General features: G+C 33.3%; 1 protein-coding gene across 1 annotated transcript in view; it reads right to left on the bottom strand.

Annotated features, from left to right (window-relative positions):
- The window catches only part of LOC145246897 (diamine acetyltransferase 1-like), a 40905-nt gene that overhangs the window by 5868 nt on the left and 8935 nt on the right, over nucleotides 1–26102 (bottom strand). The window contains exons 2-4 of the mRNA XM_080108769.1: nucleotides 21818–21869; nucleotides 17502–17585; nucleotides 2276–2415 (exon numbers count right to left, since the gene is read on the bottom strand). Coding sequence (XP_079964895.1) covers nucleotides 2276–2415; nucleotides 17502–17585; nucleotides 21818–21869 — 276 coding nt within the window. The remainder of the gene's footprint in view (nucleotides 1–2275; nucleotides 2416–17501; nucleotides 17586–21817; nucleotides 21870–26102) is intronic.

Genomic DNA, 26102 nt, shown 5'->3' with positions numbered 1-26102 from the left:
GCACTTCTCTGAAAGAAGCCTTTTGTGGACATTGAGGAAAAGCGTACGTACATTTTCGCTTTTATATATGTATAGATGATAGATTATGAAAAGGAAGGGTTGTAAAGAGATAGCTTCGAATTTGGGGATATCAAAACCAAAGCAAAATATGATGAAAGTAAAAATAAAATAGATACACCCCATAATTTATTATACCATACCTGTTCACACTGAAACACTTATCACAATATTCTGTCGATCTATATAAAAAAAACCTTGTTAAACTTTGTGACATATTTCCATTCTATGGAGGTCAGGCGCGAACGAACACCCCATAATTTTATTATACCATATTTCTTCAAACTGAAACAAAATTATCAAAGTATACTTACGCAGATAGATATGAAAAGTCTTTATTAAAATTTGTGTCTATTTCCATTCTATGGAGGCCAGGCACGAACGCAGACCCCCACAATTTTATTACACCATCCCTATTTAAGTTAAAACATACTTATCAAAGTATTATTATGTACATCTATATCAAAAACACTTGTAAACGTTTTTTTTAATTTTTTATTTCCATACTTTGTGGACCAGGCACATATGCAGACCCAACAATTTTAACGAATCATCATTATGCCAGATCAAACATACCCATTCCTGTGTCTCGGTACATCTGTCATTATATATGATCAGTTTTCTATAATAGTCAACCATATAGGAGCCTATTTGTGACCAGACACACACACAGACGTTCAGCTTTATATTATAGATATATACATATGCACATAAAGTTATGAACACTACATAGGCTCCGAGTAAAGCGAGATTGAACTGCTAATACTAAATAATAATAATGAATAATGATAGAGTTGAAAGCAAATTCTTCATCAAGTCAAACTTTGGAAATCAATGGCCTGTTAGCCCTGTTTTATAATTATTCATCCACTGTTTCGTGGTCAATTTAGTTTCTTTATTTTGGCCCACGCAGCGAATCTCTTGATGAAGGCAACCTTTCTAAGGCAATTGCTCTGAACATATCAAAGGCCTTTGATAGAGTATGGCATAAAGGTTTACTTCACAAGATCTCCAGCTATGGTATAGCTGGAAATTTCTTCTCAATTATTAAATCATTTCTCTCTGATAGGTTCATAAGAGTAGTGGTTGAGGGGAAAAAATCAGACGCTCGCAGTATTAATGCTGGAGTCCCTCAGGGGTCCATCCTGGGCCCAACTCCCTTCCTGATCTACATTAATGATCTTCTAAATCACATCCTTACATCATTCATAGACATTTTTGCTGATGAGACTACTACCCATCTAAGACTATAAACGACGAAGTTCTCTTTGATTGATCTTGAGCAAGTGGTACAATGGGGAAAGAGGTGGCTTGTTACTTTTAATGCATCTAAATCCAAGCTTTTATCTTTACATAATCAACATTCTGATCCCCATTTGGCATCAATTGAAATGAATGGCTCTCGTCTTGGGGAAACCTCATGTTTTGACAAGCTTCTGGGCTTGACCTTTACTCCTGATCTTAAATGGAACACATACATTAAATCCGTTGCCAAGGCTGCTGGAAAAATGGTGGGATCCTTCTATCGATCCAGTAGATATCTCACTGCTGATGCAATTCTCGATCTATATAAGAGCCACGTGCATCCAAGGGTGGAATACTGTTGCCACATCTGGGCAGGAGCTGCTAGAAAGAACTTGTCCTGCCTTGATAGAGTTCAAAATAGACTTTGTAACCTCGTAGGGGATGTCCTTTTCTCTTCCCTGCAACCTCTTTCTCACAGAAGAGATGTTACGAGTTTGTCTCTGCTTTATCGTTATTTTCATGGCAACTGCTCAGCTGAGCTCCAATCTATGGTCCCCCCTCGCCAAACTTTCACAAGAAACACCCGTCTAGCAGAAAACACTATTAATAATTTCCTCCACTCTTTATCTGTGCCTAAACCTAAAACGAAGCTTCTTTCTTAGAACTGCACGCCTTTTTTCCTGCTTTCCAGCTGACTACAATATGGTTGTCTTCAAGTCTAGTGTAAACAAATTTTTGATGAGCCGTTCCACATAAGTTAACAAATTTACCGAATCTCCATCACTAACGGTTACTATATTGTCCAATTTCTACTGTACACTCTTTAACCCTTATCCTCGAGTGGCTTCTTGGCCTTGATAAGTGGTGACTCCCTTGTGAAAATAAAATTTAAAAAAAAAACATTCACACATGGTAATAGATTTTTCGCATCAAAATAGAAAGAAATTTTCAAAAACCTTCAAAGAATTCTCACCTTAATGACAGTTTTCCAAAGAGCACTTCCCATTCCCATTTTCCTGCATTCGGGTGTCACATAAAAATCCTCAACATACAAATATTTACCTTTCCACGGATCATACCCGTAGAAATAGAGCAAGTAACCTCCAATGCTTCCTTTGAAAGAAAAAAGAAAGAATGCAATTAATTTTATCAACAATAAATACCTAATTGTAAACGTTAAAGTATTTCGTCATCTAATAAAATCATTATTTTTATATATGCAATTAGCAAGGGGTACCCGGTGTTGCCCGGGTGTTTTTGGGTGTGTGTGAAAAAAAAGAGGTGGGTTTGAAAAAAAAAAGGAAGCTTTTCCGACGCGCAGTTGGAAATTAGTGTGAAAAAAAAATTTGATTGACGTGCGAGACAGTTTTTAATGAGGTCAATTGAAAAACCCGCTCGCCCGTCTGATATGACGAAGTCGACACTGACTGGGCCTGTGATTAGAGTAGAGTTTCGCTTTTGTTTATACCGAAAAGCGAATGTAACGCGTGCCGATGCGGGAAATGTGGAATAATTAAGGTTTGAAAGTGAATAAAATTAAATAGACAGGCGAGGTCCGCGGGTAACTCTGAGATATTACAATTTCTGGATGATATAAACAGTTTTAAGAAGTTGCGAAGCGAGCGAGCGCTTTTCCAAAAGAAGCCTTTTGCAGACATCGCGGAAAAGCGCGTGCACACACACACATTTTGCCTTTTATATAATAGATTAGCGGGGGAGGGGGGCGACTTTGAACGCTGAATGAATGCGCATGTGTGAAAAGTTCACATGATAGATAACTTATCTTAAAAATAAATAAGTTTTAAAACACTTTTTAAAGACCGTGTCTTGCTGGCCTAATGGTTATCGTACTTGACTCACTGTCTTTAGGTTTTGGTTTCAATCTCAGCTTCAGTGTTTTATTTTGTTACAAAAAGGTGAACTGTTCATAAAAAAAACATAATACTTGCATGCACATGTTTCAGTTTCTTTCCTATTTTTTTGTTACTTCATTTTGTTTTTTGTTTTTTTAAGGAATTTAACGATATGTTTAATATCTATGGTATTTGTGTTTATCTATACTATTAATAAAATTCTAAATGTTTATTTACTTATTTATTTATGTGTGTGTGTGTTTGTATATACCAATAAAACTTTTGAACAGATGCACAGAATTGAAAAATTCTTCTTTTCCCTGAAAGGTGTGAGTCCCTAAATCGTCCTTATCTATATATGGTTCGTAATGAGCAATGCCGAGTCACACAAAAAGCCTGAAATAAGAGTTTTGGGGCCATTTCGTTTTTGTCAAAACTATTACCTTCCCATGTCAACGGAATTTAGCACTGTCTGTATACAGTCACGGTAACATCTTTCTGCATACAGACAGGACTTGTGGCGCAATGTATAAAGTGTCTGACTATGGATCAGAAGATTCCAGGTTCGAATCATGGCAAGTTCGTAATAATTTTAACCATCATTTTATCCAACGTTTACTCATCATCCTTACTCTTAGTTAGGGTATTTTTGTTTTTTCAGTGATTTTGTTTTGTGCATATGGGAATTTCCCATACTCCGAGTTCACAGATATCAAAAGGATCGTTTAGTCATTAGAAAAAACACAAATTTTTCTGATAAAAATAAAAGGCTCCGATTTTTATGATTCCTGATTCTGTTTAATCGTTCTATTTCTACTATTATATAAAACTTTGTGTTCATGTGAGCACATTCCCTATAGACTCGAAAACAGCTGGGTCGATTTTTACGAAATTTCACACAAAAGTACTTTATGTGCCTGGAAGTGTTCTTCGATAGGTTTTGTATAAGAATGTCTTCGATAAGTATTGATAATCGAAATAATCCGATGAAAGAAAGAACAAGTAATTTTGATCAAAATTAACACCTTACACAGTCTAACATCAAAAACGCATTTTAGAAGTATTATTACCGCACAAGTCGAAAGGTTCAACATATAAAATCAATAGATCCTCTAATATGACCAGGGTGCGTTCGAAATTAATGCTTTTGTTTAAAGCACAATTGCACCATGATGCTTGACTTTTTTTTTTTTTTTAAACTTACATTCAAGCCATTATAACTGCACAAGCAGTAAGACATATAAAAGCAACAGTAGGTTCTTTGATAAGACAGGAACCCATTCAAAATAAATGTTGCTGTTTAGAGCACAATTGAACTATGATACTTGACTTTAGCATTTTAAATTTTATTTCAAGCCATTATGTATAAAAAATAATTTTATAAAATCAACAGTAGGTTCTCTACAGTGCAATGTAAACTATAATATATTGTGGTCTAAGTCACTGCGAGAGGCATGTGAAGCTTCCACTCAGTACACCATGATGGGTTTCTTACTAGATTTGATTAAAAAAAAAAAAATGGGCAATTCCACCGATTTCAATGACAATAAAAATATGGGAGCGTGAAACAGTTGTTGATCATCATTCCATCCTGGGCAATGTCGGGTCACCTTACCAGTTATCAATGAGGAATTGGCAACCTTTTAGAGAGTGAGGGCCAAAACTTATGCTGATTATAGAAGGGAATCCAAACAGCTTTGATTACATTGTCATGGAGCGCAACAATGATTAAATAATAGTGAGGTGGGGGGGGGGGGCATGGCCTTGTTAGATTGTAAAATATGCTTGTATATATATATATATATATATATATATATATATATATATATATATACACACACTAGCAAAAGTACCCGTCGTTGACTGGGTTCAAAAACAACCTACAGAAAATGGACTCTGATTTATGAAAGTATGATAGGTTATGAAAAGAAAGCGTTATAAAGAAATAGCTTCGAATTTGGGGGTATCAAAACCAAAGCAAAATATGATGAAAGTAAAAATAAAATAGATAAACCCCATAATTTATTATACCATATCTGTTCACACTGAAACACTCATCACAATATTCTGTGGATCTATATTAAAAAACCTTGTTAAACTTTGTGACATATTTCCATCCTATGGAGGTCAGGTGCGAACGAACACCCCATAATTTTATTATACCATATTTCTTCAAACTGAAACATAATTATCAAAGTATACTTACGCAGATAGATATGAAAAGTCTTTATTAAAGTTTGTGCCTATTTCCATTCTATGGGGGCCAGGCGCGAACGCAGACCACACAATTTTATTATACCATCCCTATTTAAGTTAAAACATACTTATCAAAGTATTCTTATGTACATCTATATCAAAAACACTTGTAAACGTTTTTTTTTTTTTGGAATTTTTTATTTCCATATTTTGTGGACCAGGCATGTACGCAGACCCTACAATTTTAATGAACCACAGTTCTGTCAGATCAAACATACCCATTCCTGTGTCTCGGTTCATCTTGTATCATTATATGTAATCATTTTTTTAAAATAGTCAACCATATAGGAGCCTATTTGTGACCAGACACACACACGGACACACACACATACAGCTTTATATTATAGATATACATACATACGGCATAATCGCGTTGACACACCGATTCTCGTCAGATAACCAAAGTTAAGCAACATTGAGCCTGGTTAGCATCAGATGGGTGACCATTTGGGAATTCTAGGCACTGTATGTGCTCTCCGCTTATCTCAGCATTTGTTTCCGGTCATCCTGTACTTCACTTGCCACTGGTATTTAACAATGTCGTCTCAGAAGAGGTGTGGTTAGAGATTGCGCACCTCCTGGCACAGAAATGACATGTACAAGCAACCCTTTGTGGGTATCCATAGTCTGTCCATGACTGAAGGAGCCTGCTATACATAATAATTAAAATTAAATTAGATTGAAGATAATTAAATTTGTTTATACCTTCCTTACAGGTTTATGTTTTATTGAAAATTTATTCAAATTTTCAATAACAAGATGTTTAATTTATATAAATATACACTATTCCTTGCCAAAATTGCCATTGTCGGTGAAACGCAGCGTAAGTTAGAAAAAAGGCTCAGTGAACATAAAAGAGATATAAAAAAAAAATAGCAATTCTCTAAGTGCATTATTCTCTCATTCATTGCAGCATAATCACACCTTTGACTTTAAACAAGCAAAAATAGTTAAATTTATTTCAAATAAACCGCACCAGAGACTTCTTGAATCTGGCTTTTCGCAAATTCAAGCACAATTAAACAGCGTGCAGGTTTCTAAAATGTAACACCATTAATAAGAAAACTTTTATTAAAACAACATAATTGTAGACACCGGTTACCCTTCTCATACCCTAAAAACACCCACTATAATAATACATATAATCTCAATTAATAAATTACATAACAAAAACACTCATTTCATTTCTATTACAAACCTATATTCGAATTTTAACAGACATATATTTTTCCAGAAAGAATATTAACTGTGTTCATACCTTTTAAAAACATATTAATGACTATATGACGTTATTAAAAATCTCCCTCTCTTTAACAATGCAAGCCCATTCGTTTTTTGAATTTCCGTCTTCTTCCGTTTCTGATATGGAGCAGCATCACACTTTGCACTTGAAAAATTTTCAAATATTTGTACTGGTGTTTTTCTTTTCTTAATCTCATTCATCCAGAGGAAGTCTCGAAATAAAGATGAAACGTTGATGAACACATAACTCGGTTTGTTCTTTTTTTTTTATTTCTTTATTTTATCAGAATACTATTTCCATTATCCTTATATATATATATATATATATATATATATATATATATATATATATATATATATATATATTACTTTCTGACCTCTGTCACATCTTAAAATAAATATTATGCTCTACCATAAAATTGAACAGAATATTTATAATTAAAAGTAATTTTTACGGAAAATTGAGTAAAAGTGCAGTTTTCTTAGACGTTATAAAGTAGACAGTAAGAGGCATAAAGTAGACATTATAAAGCAGACAGTAAGAGACATAAAGTAGACGTTATAAAGTAGACAGTAAGAGGCATAAAGTAGACATTATAAAGTAGACAGTAAGAGACATAAAGTAGACGTTATAAAGTAGACAGTAAGAGACATAAAGTAGACGTTATAAAGTAGACAGTAAGAGACATAAAGTAGACGTTATAAAGTAGACAGTAAGAGACATAAAGTAGACGTTATAAAGTAGACAGTAAGAGACATAAAGTAGACGTTATAAAGTAGACAGTAAGAGACATAAAGTAGACGTTATAAAGTAGACAGTAAGAGGCTATACACAGGGGACATAACTCTGAAGTAATATTTTCGATTATTTGTTCATGGCTGCCATATTTGTTCTCTATAGCGATAAACTTTTCTTTATAATTGAGCACTTTGGTGGAGTCCTTTCCCACAAGTACCACATATATGTGTGTGTGTGTGTGTGTGTGTTAGTAATCTCAAATTCTTGATCCACAAACTAGCTCTGTGCAGCCGGCCTACTGCAACGCATTTTCATGACATATTTTTTAAATTGGAATAATTCTGACTCGTTTTTAAATTTGTAAAATGTTTTGTTTTTTTTTTAACATTTTTTTGTTTTTTTTTGTAAAATGAGATTTTGTTTCAAGTTTCCAAAATGTCAATGAACATTTTTTTTTTTTTTTTAACTTTTTATCAGGAATTATCATGAGTTTTATCAAATTAGTGGGTCACAGGATATCATCTTTCCTATATCTGATTTTCTTGTATTTGCTCTTTTTTTTTTTTTTTACAGTTTTTATCTTTAATGTCAGTCGTCCAATGACCTTCAAGTTTCGGAGCGGAAAGCTAACGAATATATTATATACCAGCTTTTACATTTCTAGTGGTATTTGATACTTTGATATTTCATGTTTTATTCCCATAAGAAATTGTCGGTCTAAGCGCATCATGTGAAGATGAAACCTGGACGCCTCTGTGTAGCTTAATTGCCATAAGTACATTTGCATACTGCTATACATATAGAAATAAACTATTCAGATAAATACATAGGGCATTTAATAATACTAAGAAGAAGGAACTGCAAAAAAAAAAAAAAAAATTATAATCTATGCCTGCCCCACTCCATAAAAAGGGGGGGGGTTCTATGCTGTTTTGACAAAGTATTCAATTACAAATTCATACAAATTTATTATCGAGTAATAAATTCTCTAAAGCTTTAGGTCTGTTGAAATCTAATATGTTGACCAGCTGTGTAGATCCATTTATCCAAAGTGTATTTGCATTACTATCTCTATCTGTTTGTACACACTCAGATATATGCATGCATGTATGCACATATGTAGCCCATAATGTCTGTATAAATGAAGAAATATGTATATCTATTTATATAAAAGCGAAAATGTATGTATGTATGTATGTATGTACGCTTTTCCTCAATGTCCACAAAAGGCTTCTCTCAGAGAAGCGCTCGCTCGCTTCACAACTTCTTAAAACTTTTTATATCATATATAAATTGTAATATCTCACACTTAACAACGGAGCTCGCCTGTCTATTTAATTTTATTGACTTGCAAACGTTAATTATTCCACATTTCGCGCATCGGCACGTGTTACATTCGGTTTTCGGTATAAACAAAAAGCGAAACTCGACTCTAATCACTGGCCGAAAGCCAGTGGTCTCTAGAGAGCTAAGTAACGTTTGGTCAATGTCGACTTCGTCATATCAGACGGTAGCTTTCATTTCGAGACGAGACACTTCCCCTAATAAACAGGGAGCGGGTTTTTAAAAACAAACAAACCGATTTATTGACCTCATTAAAAACTGTCCCGCACAAAATGCTAACTGCTGAATACCTATCGCCGTCACATCAATCAAAAATGCGCACTTTACTATTTTCCAACTGCGCGTCAAGGCTTTGGGTTTTTTTCACGGGCACCTGTTTTTTTTTCACATTTCGGGTTTTTTTCACACACACCTACAAACACCCGGGCAACGCCGGGTACCCCTCGCTAGTCTCTAATATAAAGCTGAATTGTGTGTGTGTGTGTGTGTGTGTGTCTGGTCACGACTAGGCAACCTCCGTGGCCTTCGGGCCAAGATCAAAGTGTAGTATCTGTTCCGGCAGATACTGCAAGCAAAGACCATATGTGGGGGCAACCCCACATATATGACCTTGGTCAATGTAGGGGCAACCCTTCATACCAATTGTCACTATCCAGCTCCCCTACTCCCCGCGGAGTTGGTCCCCATTTCCCCTTCACTCCTCACATTAAAAATCGGCCTTGTGCCTAATTTACTCGGTGGGGGAGTAAATAAATAACGTGTCTGGGCATGAATAGACTCCTATATGGTTTACTATTTTAAAAAATTGATTACATATAATGATAGAAGATGTATCAAGACACAGGAATGGGTATGTTTGATCTGGCAGAACGGTGGTTCATTAAAATTGTGGGGTCTGCGTTCGCGCCTGGTCCACAAAGTATGGAAATAAAAAATTAAAAAAAAAAACGTTTACAAGTGTTTTTAATATAGATGTACATAATAATACTTTGATAAGTATGTTTTAACTTAAATAGGGATGGTATAATAAAATTGTGGGGTCTGCGTTCGTGCATGGCCTCCATAGAATGGAAATAGGCACAAACTTTAATAAAGACTTTTTGCGTAAGTATACTTTGATAATTATGCTTCAGTTGAAGAAATATGGTATAATAAAATTATGGGGTGTTCGTTCGCGCCTGACCTCCATAGAATGGAAATATGTCACAAAATTTAACAAGGTTTTTTAATATAGATCCACAGAATATTGTGATCAGTGTTTCAGTGTGAACAGGTATGGTATAATAAATTATGGGGTTTATCTATTTTATTTTTACTTTCATCATATTTTGCTTTGGTCTTGATACCCCCAAATTCGAAGCTATCTCTTTACAACCCTTCCTTTTCATAACCTATCATACTTTTATAAATCAGAGTCCATTTTCTGTAGGCTGTTTTTGAACCCAGTCAACGACGGGTACTTTTGCTAGTATATATATATATATATATATATATATATATATATATATATATATATATATATTTAATATATATATATATATGTGTGTGTAAAGGGGGTTAGAACAGTAATCTAAAGAGCAGAGTGTATTTTAATGTAATAGTAAAATTACTTATTTAATTAAAATACAAGAAAAGAACAGTGCTCGTTGTAATGCAGATATATAATAAGCTCGATAGGCAAATATCCTAGAGCTACTTTAATATTTAGTAATGTGATTGATAAATTATAATTTAAATTAAAATTAAAAATTAAAAATCTCTTTCATAAGAAGGAACAACAAAGTCAATAATTTGCACGATCGTTTCGGAAACAATGTTTTTATTGCAATAGATATTAAATCACGGGCAATAATTTTGGCATATAGTTTTTTTTAAAACAAAGTCTCCTCATCAGCAAAAATATTGGGTGTTTTTTTTTTTTTTCGAAATTCGAGCATTTATAAGCTACATTCAACATCCAAATGAATGCGTTGAACATAATTACGGTTTTCAAAAGGCGAACAATTAGAAGATACATCTGCCTTACTTAAAAATGCTAGGTTTATTTATGGTGTCTTTTATATATAAATAAACCCACCCAATACTTTTGCTGATGAGGAGACTTTGTTTTAAAAAAACTATATGTCAAAATTATTGTCCGTTACTTAATGTCTATCGCAATAAAAACATCATTTCCGACACAATCGTACAAACTATTGGCTTTGTTGTGCTCCTTCTCATGAAACAGATTTTTAATTTTAAATTATCAATCACCTTACTAAATATATATATATATATATATATATATATATATATATATATATATATATATATATATATATATATATATATGGTTAAATACAGACCAAATAACATGATGATTAAGAAAAATGAAAAGGGCTAGCTAAATGAATTAATCAATTTTCCTCAATTGAGCAAGGAACTAAATCCGGTTAGTTAGACTTTTTTCATTTTTTATTTATTTTTTTTTTTTTAAATTATCATGTTAATTAGTCTATATTTAGCCATGATTAAATTTGGTACCCCAAAAAGAATTTTCAAATATATATATATATATATATATAAAGGAAAATGGCTGACAAAAATTCACTCAGCAACCTAATATACAAATTACTTACTGAAACAAGAAAAAATGCTCAGTAGATCGAGAAAAAAACAGAAAAATAAAGAGCTCTCTCTTATTTAATCAAAGGTGTCTTGATAACGACTTGCTGTCAAAATATATATGCATATATATATATATATATCGTGTATTTATAAGCTACATTCAACATCCAAATGAATGCGTTGAACATAATTACGGTTTTCAAAAGGCGAACAATTAGAAGATACATCTGCCTTACTTAAAAATGCTAGGTTTATTTATGGTGTCTTTTATACATAAATAAACCCACCCAATACTTTTGCTGATGAGGAGACTTTGTTTTAAAAAAACTATATGTCAAAATTATTGTCCGTTACTTAATGTCTATCGCAATAAAAACATCATTTCCGACACAATCGTACAAACTATTGGCTTTGTTGTGCTCCTTCTTATGAAACAGATTTTTAATTTTAAATTATCAATCACCTTACTAAATATATATATATATATATATATATATATATATATATATGGTTAAATACAGACCAAATAACATGATGATTAAGAAAAATGAAAAGGGCTAGCTAAATGAATTAATCAATTTTCCTCAATTGAGCAAGGAACTAAACCCGGTTAGTTAGACTTTTTTCATTTATTTATTTTTTTTTAATTATCATGTTAATTAGTCTATATTTAGCCATGATTAAATTTGGTACCCCAAAAAGAATTTTCAAATATATATATATATATATAAAGGAAAATGGCTGACAAAAATTCACTCAGCCACCTAATACACAAATTACTTACTGAAACAAGAAAAAATGCTCAGTAGATTGAGAAAAAAAAACAGAAAAATAAAGAGCTCTCTCTTATTTAATCAAAGGTGTCTTGATAACGACTTGCTGTCAAAATATATATGCATATGTATATATATATATATATATATTAATTTTATTTATACAAACATTAATGGCTACATATGTGCATACATGTTTCAGTAATCACCCGCATTGGGGGATTACGTCTTCAGGCCAAGAATTACCGTCGAAAGTGATATTTCAACCAAATACATTTTCCTATTTCGTTTGTCAAGTTAGAATGTAACCTGGTGGGAGTCAAGTACCTTATGCCATAAAAACCAAAAGATAGGTTGGATGGGGGGAAGGAGAAATGAAAAAGATGTTTATTATCTTCAAAGACCTCACTTGTCCTCTTACCATTTTATGACTCCCACCCAGGTTACATTCTAACTTGACAAACGAAATAGGAAAATGTATTTGGTTGAAATATCACTTTCGACGGTAATTCTTGGCCTGAAGACGTAATCCCCCAATGCGGGTGATTACAGAAACATGTATGCACATATGTAGCCATTAATGTTTGTATAAATAAAATTAATATACCTGCTCTGTTCACGCATTGAGCACTATTTTGGTAGACACATGTTGTTTCATTGGATGTACTTCTAGGAAACTAAACTCTACTGGCTATATATATATATATATATATATATATATATATGAATATGAATAAAAAATCAATACAAAAAATATATTAATGTTTTTCTGCATTTATTTCCTATGTGCTGACGTGTAGGAATACAAAAAGTCTTTTGAAAAAAACGAGAATGTTTCTTAAAAAAGCACATAATTTTCAACCAATCCTATAATATGGTATGTTTTACTTTCTTTTCATTCCCCGAGTGCTTGTAAAAAGAGTAGTTATCTGCCCTTTGTTTATATTCTAGTCGCCCCACATTTTAACACGTATTATGTGGTGAAAATTGTGGGACCGCAGGCTTACCTCTTAAGCGGCCTCGGTGTGCACTTTGCTGATGCAGCATCATGATGCTGAAAAGAGGTCCAAGATGGCGCCTGCGGCGTTATATAACAACACAGTCTCGCAGTGAGCTAAAGTTTTGCGTGCTCTTTTTTTTTCTTTGCAACGTCATATTATTTGTAATTAATTTAGTATTTAAGTATTCATTTAAATATTTTTACGTGCATAAAATTAAGTTATCTATACGTTATCTATCTACCTATCTATATATATTTATATAGATATATAGATATATAAAATTGGCAGAAGCCCTTAAAAGCACCATTTATAAAATTAAAAATTTCAAATAAACAGATAAACTGTTTTAAAAACACTTGAAGCTGCAAAAATTTTATTAAATGAGAAAAAATGAAAACAAAAAAAAAAAAAAATCGAAAGTTAACAACTTATACAACTTAAGATTACAAGTGCATTTGAGTAGATTTATCACCACACAAGCAGAAGAGTCCGGCATATAATATCAACAGTGGTCATTTTTATAAGACAGATACATGTTCGAAATGAATGTTTCTGTTTAAGGCACAGTTGAACCATGATACTTGATTTTTAGAATTTTAAACTTTAATTCAAGCCATTACATAAAATATGTTTATAAAATCAACAGTAGGTTCTCTACAGTGCAATGTAAACTACAATGAACAAAGTAGCTGCTGAAAGGTATGTGATGCTTTCTTTCAATGCGCTGCGCTGAGTCCATTATTAAAGCAGGCAATCAATCGATTTGATTATAAAATGAGCCATTTCACTGATTTCAATGACAATAAAAATATTGAGTGTGAAAAATTTGTGGCTCATTACTCAACCTCGAGTAACATCAGGTCTCCCTGCTAGTATATCTATATATCTATAAAAGTGAACGTGTCTGTCTGTCTGTCTGTCTGTCTGTGTGCATTTCCCTACGCAATAACTCTGTCAATTTTTAGTCTATGGACTCGAAATTTGAAATACCGGGTACTGAGATTTGGGAAAATCGATGTGACGGGTGTCAGCCAGAAATTTGGCTGTTAAGGGGTCAAATTTCAACGATTTGACCTTTAGGAACTCTACCAAACTCCTCCGCCAATTTTGGGTCTAGACACTTGAAATTTTAGATATAGGTTCCTTGAACCTGGATCTAACTTAATAAAGTGATTTGAGCCCGAAACTATAAATTTTAAGGGGTCATAATAGGGGTCAAATTAAAAAAAAATTTTCTTTTTTTTTTTTTTGCTCAGCATACACCTCCAAACACCCGAGCAACGCCGGGCTGAAATGCTAGTAAGAATCATAAATGTAACTTATCTTAAGACTTTACTGCAGTTTCACAGATCGTCCATTCAGCAAAAGTGTATTTATAAACTACTGGAATATTTAAGATTCTAAATTTTTTAGATGAGGGATGATTATTTATATTACTTGTATTGATTGGACTATTGTTCTCATCTTGAGAGTTATTTGTGCAACGTTTCGGTCGGATTGTCCTTCGACCATCTTCAAGCATGTTGGTGGTTGTTTGGAAAAGAAAAGAGAAAAGTTACTAGCTCTGTAGATATTTTCGTATTCTGTGGAGTTAGTATCTATTTTATAGTTATTGTTTTGTAATTGGGAAAAAAAAAAATTGATTGACAAAGGGGAGGCAATTCTAATAAACATCGACATGGGAATTATCTCCCTTCCATCACCGAAATTTTAATGGTGTACAATATTTGTTTTTATTTTTTATTTTTTTTTACAACTAAGGGCTCCCAAATGTTACTAAATTTAATAGCATTTGAGCACGTAGTACAATGGGGAAAGGAGTGGCTGGTTACTTTTAATGCATCTAAAACAAAGCTTCTCTCTTTACATCATCAACATTCTAATCCACATTTGTCATCAATTGAAATGAATGGCTCTCGTCTTCAGGAGGCCTCAAGTTTTGACAAGCTTCTGGGCTTGACCATTACTCCTGATCTTAAATGGAACACGTATATTAAATCTGTTGCCAAGGCCGCTGGAAAAATGGTGGGATCTTTCTATCGATCCAGTAGATATCTCACTGCTGATGCTATTCTCTATCTATATAAGAGCCAGGTACGTCCAAGGATGGAATACTGTTGCCACATCTGGGCAGGAGCTGCTAGAAAGGACTTGTCCTGCCTTGATAGAGTTCAAAATAGACTTCGTAGCCTCGTAGGAGATGTCCTTTTCTCCTCCTTGCAACCTCTATCTCACAGAAGAGATGTTGCGAGTTTGTCTCTGATGTATCGTTATTTTCATGGAAAGTGTTCAACTGAGCTTCAATCTATGGTCCCCCCTCGCCAAACTTTCACAAGAAACACTCGTCTAGCTGTAAACACTATCAATAATTTCCCCCACTCTTTATCTGTGCCTAAACCTAAACGTAGATTCCATGAACAAAGCTTCTTTCTTAGAACTGCACGCCTGTGGAATTGTCTTCCGTTTTCCTGCTTTCCGGCTGACTACAATATGGTTGTGTTCAAGTCTAAAGTAAATAAGTTCTTGATGAGCCGTTCCATATAAGTTATTAAATTTACCAAATTTTCATTACTAATGATTACTATATTGATCAATTTCTACTGTACACTCTTTAACCCTTATCCTTGAGTGGCCTCTGGGCCTTGATAATGTGGTGATGCCTTTGTAAAAAAAAAAAAAAAAAAAAAAAAATTTGGAAGCCTTTAGTTGCAAATAAAAGAAATATGCATCAAGAACATCACCAACATGATCTCCCACAACAGCAAAGTCAGCCTGATCACCGAGTATTTGCTGAGTATTCACTGAGCTTCCGCCAGTACTTGTGGAAAAGGCATACTCCCAGTTCAGACCTGTATCGAGGCGGTGATTGAGGCTGAAGATGGCTACAATGAATAGATGCCATCTCTATTACATAATCAAGTTATCTGGCTTGATTTTTGCAATAAAAGTTTTTAAATAAAACTGTACTGTTGTTTTATTTAGAGTGACAATTTTATTGTTTCCCTCTGTATTGCTAGTCGATTATTATTATTGTGTTTTATAGTCAAAGTGGAATGTCAGTGAAAATAGGTATTTTGAAATAAAATATTTACAATAAGTTTGGAATGTTATCGAACAGGAATTTTATTTGGAAAATTTAAGAATTTTAAAATAAACATTCATTATTGATTATGCAAAAACATCAGGTGATCTTTAATGCTACGTGTATTAATGACGTATTTACAAAAGGGAGTTAGTTTTTTGATGCATGTACAGTTTTGGATTAGATTTTAGTCAGTTGGGAGTTTGAGAGAGACAAGTCGAGGGGTAAATGAGCTGACGACTGGTCGTGAATGGCTCATGTTTCCTTGAGTTCAGCAAGATACATCTGAAGAAGGTAGGAGGTTACATCGGTCAAAACGTGAAAACTCGATGAGAATAATAGTCCAAAAAATTGAAATAATACAAATAATCAATCTTTACCTCAAAAAGGCGGAAGGATTTTATAAACTTTAAAAATTATGTATGATTAATTGAAATCTCCAAGAAATTAAATGCAAAACAAAAAACGGTCATCTTGAATATTTTCAGACTTTTTTTTTTTTTTTTTATTGATAATTTGAAAACATGAGTCTTTTTATAGTTTGCTTATTTTTAGGGTTTTTCTTTAAAAAAAAAAAAAAAAAAAAAAAAAAAAAAGTACGATTTATTTACAAAACAGATGAAAAAGACATTTTTTTTTCTCTTTTACACAGCTTAAGGTAATCCTACCCAGATCATGACATTCGACATATACAACCAAAAGACGGTTTGCTTTTACAAATGAATGATGCAGAGGCTGAAACTCGGCTAAATTGTTCAACTGAGCTTCAATCTATGGTCCCCCCTCGCCAAACTTTCACAAGAAACACTCGTCTAGCTGTAAACACTATCAATAATTCCCCTCACTCTTTATCTGTGCCTAAACCTAAACGTAGATTCCATGAACAAAGCTTCTTTCTTAGAACTGCACGCCTGTGGAATTGTCTTCAGTTTTCCTGCTTTCCGGCTGACTACAATATGGTTGTCTTCAAGTCTAACGTAAATAAGTTCTTGATGAGCGGTTCCATATAAGTTATCAAATTTACCAAATTTTCATTACTAATGATTGTCCAATTTCTACTGTACACTCTTTAACCCTTATCCTTGAGTGGCCTCTTGGCCTTGATAATGTGGTGATGCCTATGTAAAAAAAAAAAAAATTTAAAAAAAATAAGGGGGAGGGGGGGGGCTCATGAAATTGGAATAAAATGGTTGAAAAACCTTGACCCAAATCATAGCAGCAATTGCCATGTCAAAGAGAGAAAGAAAAAAGAAAATAGAAAGAAACAAAGCAAGAGAGAGAGAGAGAGAGAGAGAGACTTACCTTTGGCAAGATCGTCAGAGTCTGTGATTTCAGCAATCAAAAGATCAAAGTATTTGCGCTCCCCAAATCCGTGTTCTTTTAAAACTGAAAATCGAAATTTGGGAGAAAATGAATTCAATGCATTCACTCAAAAAGTCCCGGGCCTAACTGATAAAACAATTTTTAAACAAGCCATCAACATTCTCGGGCGATTATACCAATTCCAACTCTTCCGTATATTTATCGAAGTTATACATAGGCAAAAAATATCCATAGATATAACTTCGATAAATACACGGAAGTGTTCAAATTGGTGTATCACCCAATACTAAAACTAAAGAGAAGTATTACAGTTTTTTTTCCAAGAACTTCCTTTATGTGGAACTCATTAATGCAGACTGCTTCCCAACTAACTACAACATTGTTATTTGCAAATACAATGTCGACAAACTATTTGTTGAGCTGTCATCTATTATATAAATCTCACCTGTCTGTTTAAATGTATGTATGTATGTTTGTATGTCTGCCTAAAACTTTCAACAGAGGCGACGGATTTTCACAAGATTGGTATCGTTTTGAAGCACGACCATTCAGACGACATGTATATAAAAATTAGCTAAAAACACTCTCAATTGAGCACTTTTCTACAGGGAGGGGCCGTTTTTTTTTTCGCTGATATTTTCAAAAGTCATCTCCTGTTTTCGATTAACTGGCTTTAATTTAAACCTTTGCCACTTCCGGTTTTGTGCTGGACGCAACGGCAAAGATGTCACGCATTTTCTTTTTCACATTCTTTTCGTCCTTTGCTGTACAGGTTCAAGCCTGCCTGTCTGCCTACTACCACTTTTTTTTATTTATTTTTTTTTTTTTTACTTCACACACACTTCCAAACTCCCGGGCAACACCGGGCACCCAGGCTAGTCTTACATAATTAAGTCCTGCCCATTCAAACCATCATTTTTCCATTCTTCTCACGGTGGTGTTGATTAACCCTTTTCCTTGAGTTGCGTTCAGGCCGTGATAAAAGGCGATTCATTAGTATATCAAAAAAAAAAAAAAAAAAAACAACAGTACCAACTTATCTACTGATTACTATGTTTATAAAATCATTCTCTCAGCCTGCCTAAGAAGTTATTTGATATGTGGGTTGATTGGTTGTTTTTGTTTTACGGCATATCAACCCTTTTCGGGTTATTTAATGCCAAATCCAAAGATTTTGAAGAAAAAAATTTTTTAATAGAATATATTTGTTGTTTTCACGTCGGTTTCTATTTAACCCATAGTTGGGACCTTAACAGGTACTACCACTCCGGGTCAGAGTGGACCTGGGAGCAATGGTAATTAAAGGGTGGCTCCACACTCCCCAAAGCCCACAAGCTGAGGCCTCACCACTGGATATAGTTTAAGGTCATATCCAGGACCCCCATTGAGGGACTTTTACCCTCTGCAGGGGGGCAGTCGGCGTATTCTAATGCCCCACCGACAGGGCCTTGATATGTGGGAGGTATCTTACAGCAATTACTGTTCAGTTCAATTTATTCATCTTATTGAATTAAATAAGATACGTATTATATACATTTGAAGCCAAAACAACGCATTGTAACAAAATAAACAAATATTTATTTTGTTTGGAATTTATGTTAAAATTCATAAATATGTTTCGAAGGAAACCTTCATCTTCAGTATGTCATTTTTTTTTTTTTCAATGTTGTTGTTGGACGTATATAATATGTATATAACATGTACGTTATACATATATAATACGCATCTTATTTAATTCAAATTCAACCAGCTTCTAAGGAACAAAATCTTAACGTGAATATCGCGTGACCAAACGCACCATTCAGAGACTTAAAAAACTACCGTAGAAACAAACGGCTAATTCTTTGCTCCAACAACAACATTGCAAAAAAAAAAAAATAAAAAAAAAAAATACTGAAGATGAAGGTTTCCTTTCGAAATATATTTATGAATTTTGATATAAATTTCAAACAAAATAAATCTGTTTATTTTGTAACAATGTGTTTGTTTTGGCTTCAAATGTATATAATACGTATGTTATTTAATTCAAATTCAACCAGCGCTTCTAAAGAACAAAATCTTAACGTGAATCTTAAGTTGTCTCAAACTCTGCTACTTTAACATTTTGTTTTCATGGTTGAGGGTTTGCATTTTTGTCTTTGAACCTGGTTTTTTTTTGGGGGGGGGGTTTACATGGAAATCACCACTTATCAAGGCCCGGAAGTCACTCGGGGATAAGGGTTATCGTGTGTGCAGTAAACAATGGGATAATATCGCAGGAATAGTTAGTATTGGAGATTTGATTAAGTGTCCTACTTTTTTTTTTTTTTTTTTTTTTAAGGGGGCGATTCATTAGGAATTTGTTTATGCTGGACTTGAAGATATCCAAGTTGTAGTCAGGTGGGAAACAAGCAAACGGAAGAGAATTCCACAGGTATGCACTTCTAAGCAATCTGGAGAGAGTTTAAACATTAGTTACTACTTCTCTTTTAGGGAGTAAAATAGTATTTGTGGCCATGAGTCACGACTAGGGCTATGACAACAGCATATTCTTTTACTTTGTTTTAACACTCGAGTATATGTTACGTTGTGTGAATGAATATGTTCTATAACGATGTACACGTTGAATAGCTGGGTTTGTGACATTGGTCAGCTAATACCACATGACCTAAATTAAAAAGATAAAGAATATATTGAGACACAGAAGTCAGAAGAAAGGGCTGCAACTTTTTTTAATTATTTATAACTGGTATGATTTATATCTCCCTAAGATTCCAGTTTCTTTTCATATCATACATGAGACCTTGATATTTGGTCTGTTTCTCCCTTTCAGCTCTGTTCAGTCCTCCATTAGGAACACTCACCTCAACCAAGGTTGCAACTCTCTCTGACTTATTCCATATAACTATGTCAGGTTTCACAGCAGCATTTTCAAGGTAGGTGGCTGTAGAGATTATATGGACGTAATGTATGGTATATAAGTCATTTTCAACTGTTCTTTCAGGTTGATGTTCCCAGGATTTGCTGCTACATTGGACGTTTAATTTTTTACAGATGGTCCAGTGGAGGTACTTACATACTCCATCATGTCTCGCTGTATAGTAGCCGTCCCCTAAAAGAACCTTGCAACTTGATACCAGTTGACTCACACTTTTCAATTCCGTGTGGCAGAATCTATATTTGTTGTCATTAGTGAGACCTGCCATCTTCTTGAATACATTGGTCATCAATCCTTGGTCTTGAGCAGCCATTGTGACCCTTTCCTGATCATGGTGGAGGGATCCCCTTTTGAGCCAGTCCAAGGAAGCTTCTTTGTCTATGTATTCCTGGGAGAGTTACCTCCCCCCAAAAAAATACTTTGCATACTGATGTTGGTCCCACTCTTCAAGCTTCCTCTTTTGGAAGGTCTCGGTATATTTATGCTATTTCTGTGGCTTGTTTAGTGTTTCAGCCTCATCTGTGAGGCAGTCCTGATCAAAATGCTTGGCTAGCTGGGTGACTGATGTTGTTCTGCTGGCTCTTGTCTCTTGATGTTCATGTACCATTGAGAGGGTGTGGTCCTCAGATACTGGACTATGCTTACTATTGTTACCCTATGTGTATTTGTATGCATGTATGTGTTTTTATATTTGTATGTATGTATGTTTGTTTGTGTGTATGTATGTGTGTTTTCATGCTTGTGTGCTTGTACATTCGTATGTGTGTATGTGTGTTTTTATATTTGTATGTGTTTGTACGTTTGTATGCATGTGTTTTTTGTATGTACGTTTTTATGTGTATGTGTGCTTTTATATTTTTATGTATGTTTGTGTGTTTGTATGCATGTATGTGTGTTTTTATATTTGTATGTATGTGTTTCTGTATGTTTGTTTGTACGTTTTTATGTGTATGTGTGCTTTTATATTTTTATGTATGTTTGTGTGTTTGTATGCATGTATGTGTGTTTCTATATTTGTATGTACGTTTGTTTGTGTGTTTGTACGTTTGTATGCATGTATGTGTGTTTGTACAATGTCTGCAATAACAGACCTGATACTTGACGAAGATAAAGCTGTCACTACTAACTTCCGTACAATTATTGTACTTTTAGTCATATAAGAATCCAGTGACAAAATAAGTGTGTGAGGAGGGGGGGGGGGTGAAAGATCGTACGGATCAAAAAATGAGAAGGCTATGTCATTGGATGTGATACTGGTCAGCTAATACAACGTAACCTGAATTTTATGATTTGGGATCCCTTTCATACACTAGAACCCGGATTTATTTCTCAAAACTATATAAAAAAAAATAAAAATGAAAGAAAACAATAAACTGACCATCTGCTGTGATCTGCACACGTTCTCCCATCTTTTCATAGATGGCCAATTCCTACAAGAAAAACAAAAAAATACATTAATAACATTTTATATATATATACTAGCTGTACCCTGCCACGCGTTGCTGTGGCTCAATGTGGTGTAATGGAAAAATCTAATAAAAAGAGAAAATGTATGTTTCTTATATTCTTAGTACAGCAATCCAATCCAAAAAGTGAAAAAGGCGAAAATGTAAAAAAAAATGGTACTCTCGCAAAATTGGCTCCAGATCCTCAGGAGTTTCCGTCAATCATGGCTTGGACTTGACCAATAATCAGTGGATTAAGCCGAACATTGCTAAAATGTTGAAATGCTAAATCGAATTTGTTTTTTGTTTTGTTTTTGTATCGAAAAATGTGAGTTTTTAATTAGTATTTAGAGGGAAGGGGCGTTACAATACACAGATTCGAAAAAGTTGTTCAAAAACAAATAAATGAAAGCAAAGGTAAGGTAAGTTACGTTTCTACCTAATTGGATGATTTTGTAGTGTTTTTATTTAATGTAAAATGTCAGCTCGAAAAACACAGTGTTTATCGATGTATTTGAAAAAGACAAATGGTTGCAGTCTCTGTTGAATATGTTAAGATTAGGAAAATAAGTTAAAAACTATAAATGTCAGAAACCTACCGAATATCTTACCGTGATATAGGTTGACATATTTGGTGGATTTCTGACAGTATTTTGTATAGTGTTTTAGTCTTAACTCATTTTCCCAAACAACGTAATCAACAGTGTCCGCCACCAATTGTATTTTTCAAATATACTGATAAACACTGTTTTTCAAGCCGACTAAACATTACATTAAATAAAAAGGGTTTGTATTACTAAACACAGATACGAAAAAGTTGCTGAAAAATAAATATATAACAAATGTTATCAAAGGCAAGATAAGTTACTTTTCTATCCAACTGGATAAGATTTAAGTGTTTTTATGTAATGTAAAATGTGTAATCGGTTCTAAAACATGCAGTGTTTATCAGTATATGTGAAAAAAACAAATGGCGGCAAACTGTTAAACACATTAAGTTTGGGAAAATTAGATAAAACTTAAAAACTATACAAAATACTGTTCGGAACTCACTCTATATGTTAGCGTGACATAGGCTGACATATAATCGGTTGTTATTTAACAGTAATTTGTACAGTTTTTTTTAATTTTAACTCATTTTCCCAAACTTAACGTGTTTAACACAGAATCTGACGCCATTTGTAATTTTCAAATATAACGGTAAATGCTATGTTTTTCAAGCCGAATAAACATTTTACATAAAATAAAAACACTAAAAAATTATCGAGTTTGGTAGGAAAGTAACTTATCCTGCCTTTGATAATATTTGTTATACATTTGTTTTTTGACAACTTTTTCGAATCTATGTGTACAATAACACAAACCCAATGAAAACACTAAAAATAATCCAGTTAGGTAGAAAAGTAACTTATCTTGCCTTTGAAAATATTTACTTGTTATATATTTGTTTTTGTTGACATTTTTTTTTTTTCAAATCTTTGTCCAAGTACAAATCCGAAGGGATTATTTTTCTATCTATTTTTATTTTTGGTACCGTGCTATTTTAAAATAGTTTTTTAAAGGTTTCTTTTTTGGTATCTTTTTTTTATATTTGGTCCACCTCCACAATTTTCTAAAAAATGACTACTTTTAGAAATGCTCGACTATGCTGAATAAGAAAATCTCATTTAAAATTTGCAGAGGCAAGTAGTGTTCGAGATATAAAGACCTGTACTATGCACTATAATTTACTGGCAGCCATGAATAAACACCGCTAACCTCTCCATGTTAAAAATGGCTTTTGGAATAAATACCACCATTCTCCCCCTGTTAAGAACGGCTTTCGGAATAAACATCCCCAACCCACCTATGTTAAAAATGTGAAAATTTACCTTTTGTTTTTGTAATAAATTGTTAGTTGAAAGCACAAAAGGCAGATTTGCCATTTAGTTGTACAAATATCCTCAAACCAGGTAATCACTAAAAGGGACTCTTAAAGATCGACACCGGTATCAGCAAAATGGCTAAAATATAATCATATAATTATTGAAAATGTGATCATGTGATTAAAATTTAAGTTAAATTAACCATGTTGTTTAACAAATTAAAAAAATATAACGTAAGATGAAGTTTTAAAAGGATTAAATGTTTTATCTATATATATAAAAGCGAAAATGTATGTATGTATGTACGCTTTTCCTTGATGTCTACAAAAGGCTTCTTTCAGAGAAGCGCTCGCTCGCTTCACAACTTCTTAAAACTTTTTATATCATCTATAAATTGTAATATCCCACCCTTAACCACGGAGCTCGCCTGTCTATTTAATTTTATTGACTTTCAAACATTAATTATTCCACATTTCCCGCATCGGCACGCGTTACATTCGGTTTTCGGTATAAACAAAAAGCGAAACTCGACTCTAATAACAGGCCCAGAGCCAGTGAACGTTTGGTCAATGTCGACTTCGTCATATCAGACGGGGGAGCGGGTTTTTAAAAACAAACATACCGATTTATTGACCTCATTAAAAACTGTCCCGCACAAAATGCTAACTGCTGAATACCTATTGCCGTCACATCAATCAAAAACGCGCACCTGTTTTTTTTTTTACACTTTACTATTTTCCAACTGCGCGTCGTCAAGGCTTTGTTTTTTTTTCACAGGCATCTATTTTTTTCCACACATCTACAAACACCCGGGCAACGCCGGGTACCCCTCGCTAGTTTTATTATAAATTAGAAACATTTCCCAATATAATTGACATTTTGGGTACGTATGTATGTTGTCCGTGCTGAACTAATGTTATTATTTTGAAAACCATTCTTAATGAGGAGCTGAGGGTGTTTTTACAAGGATTCTGTGCTTCCACCGTACAATAAAAAACTTGAATTTACACGGGGGGGGGGCTATAAAAATAACACTGTAAAAGTAAACCATGTTGGTGCAAAATTTGAGACAACACTATTTTTAAATAGTTTTTTCAGGTGTAATTAAAGTTTCAAGATATCTTTGTGGTTTTTCTTTTTTGGAAACTGTAAGGTGTAATCACAGAATAGTTACAAAACATCCTCCCCTTGTTAAGAATGGCTTTCAAAATAACCTCATATAAAAATTTCTGGAGAAAAACGTGTACTTTCAATTTTGTTTCTTCGCAAAAAAAAAAAAAAAAAAAAAAAAACCTATACTTTCACCTAACAATCAATAATAAAAAAAAGTTCATATATTTAATTTTGTTAAAAAAGTAAAACTTGAACCTAAAAATTTACGGTAAAAAAGAAGCAGACACGAAACAATCGAATGTAATCGTAATCGGACCATAATCGCATTGTTGTTTTTTGTTTTAAGTTAAATTCAACTGTCACACTATCTTTCTTTTCTTATAATTTCATGTTTTTTTTGTAATAATAAATTGCTAGTTGTTAGCAAAGAATAGTTACAAAACACCCTCCTCTCTGCATGGTAAAAATGGCTGCAAAAGCAAATAAAAAATAAAAAGATATTTTTTCAGCACGTTACCAAAATGCATATGTACCGTGAATTTTCTTCGAAAAAAAAAAAAAACTGTACTTTCACCTAACAATTTATAGTTTTAATAATAAAAAGTTCATACTTTCTTATATATAAAAAAAAACCCAGTGTGCTGCCAATTATGTTTTAACGACGAAGATTGTTTTGTCAATGTTCATTGACTATTATGTTTCAACTCAGAACACACCATCTGGCGAGCAATTTGCTTTAAATTAAAAAAAAAAAAGTGTGAAATGAATTTAAATTTTACAAAATAGAGGATTTTTTTCACTTATCGATTAGAGTTGTCAAATCGTGGTGTATGGACTGAAAAAGCTACTGGAAATAAAAACCGAATAGTGACGCAGAATGTTGCCCGATTGTTTTTGAGGTGTGTGTATAAAGGGGGGGTAAAGTAAAAAAAAAAATATTAAACTTCAAGAAATCAGAAAAAAAAAAGATAGCGAACAAACGTAAAACTGCTTTAAAAAAAAAAAGGGATAAAGTAAAGAATAAGCAATATAATCGGCTAAAATCGGAAAGTATTCTCGACGAAGAAAAGTTTATTTTTTATATGTTAATATTTTTTACTTGTTAGTATTTAAAAACACAGTTAGATGATAAACAGTCACTCTTATAAAATTTCACGGAAAACGGGCATGTGAATTTCTAGTTTATCGATTTTGAACAAACCAGACGTTTGATATATATATATATATATATAAGAACAAT

Source organism: Euprymna scolopes, chromosome 24 (genome assembly GCF_053919585.1).
Source record: "Euprymna scolopes isolate OS-2025 chromosome 24, ASM5391958v1, whole genome shotgun sequence".
Lineage (NCBI taxonomy): Eukaryota > Metazoa > Mollusca > Cephalopoda > Sepiida > Sepiolidae > Euprymna > Euprymna scolopes.
Note: the sequence above shows the minus strand (reverse complement) of the source record. Positions and strands in the feature narration are given on the sequence as shown.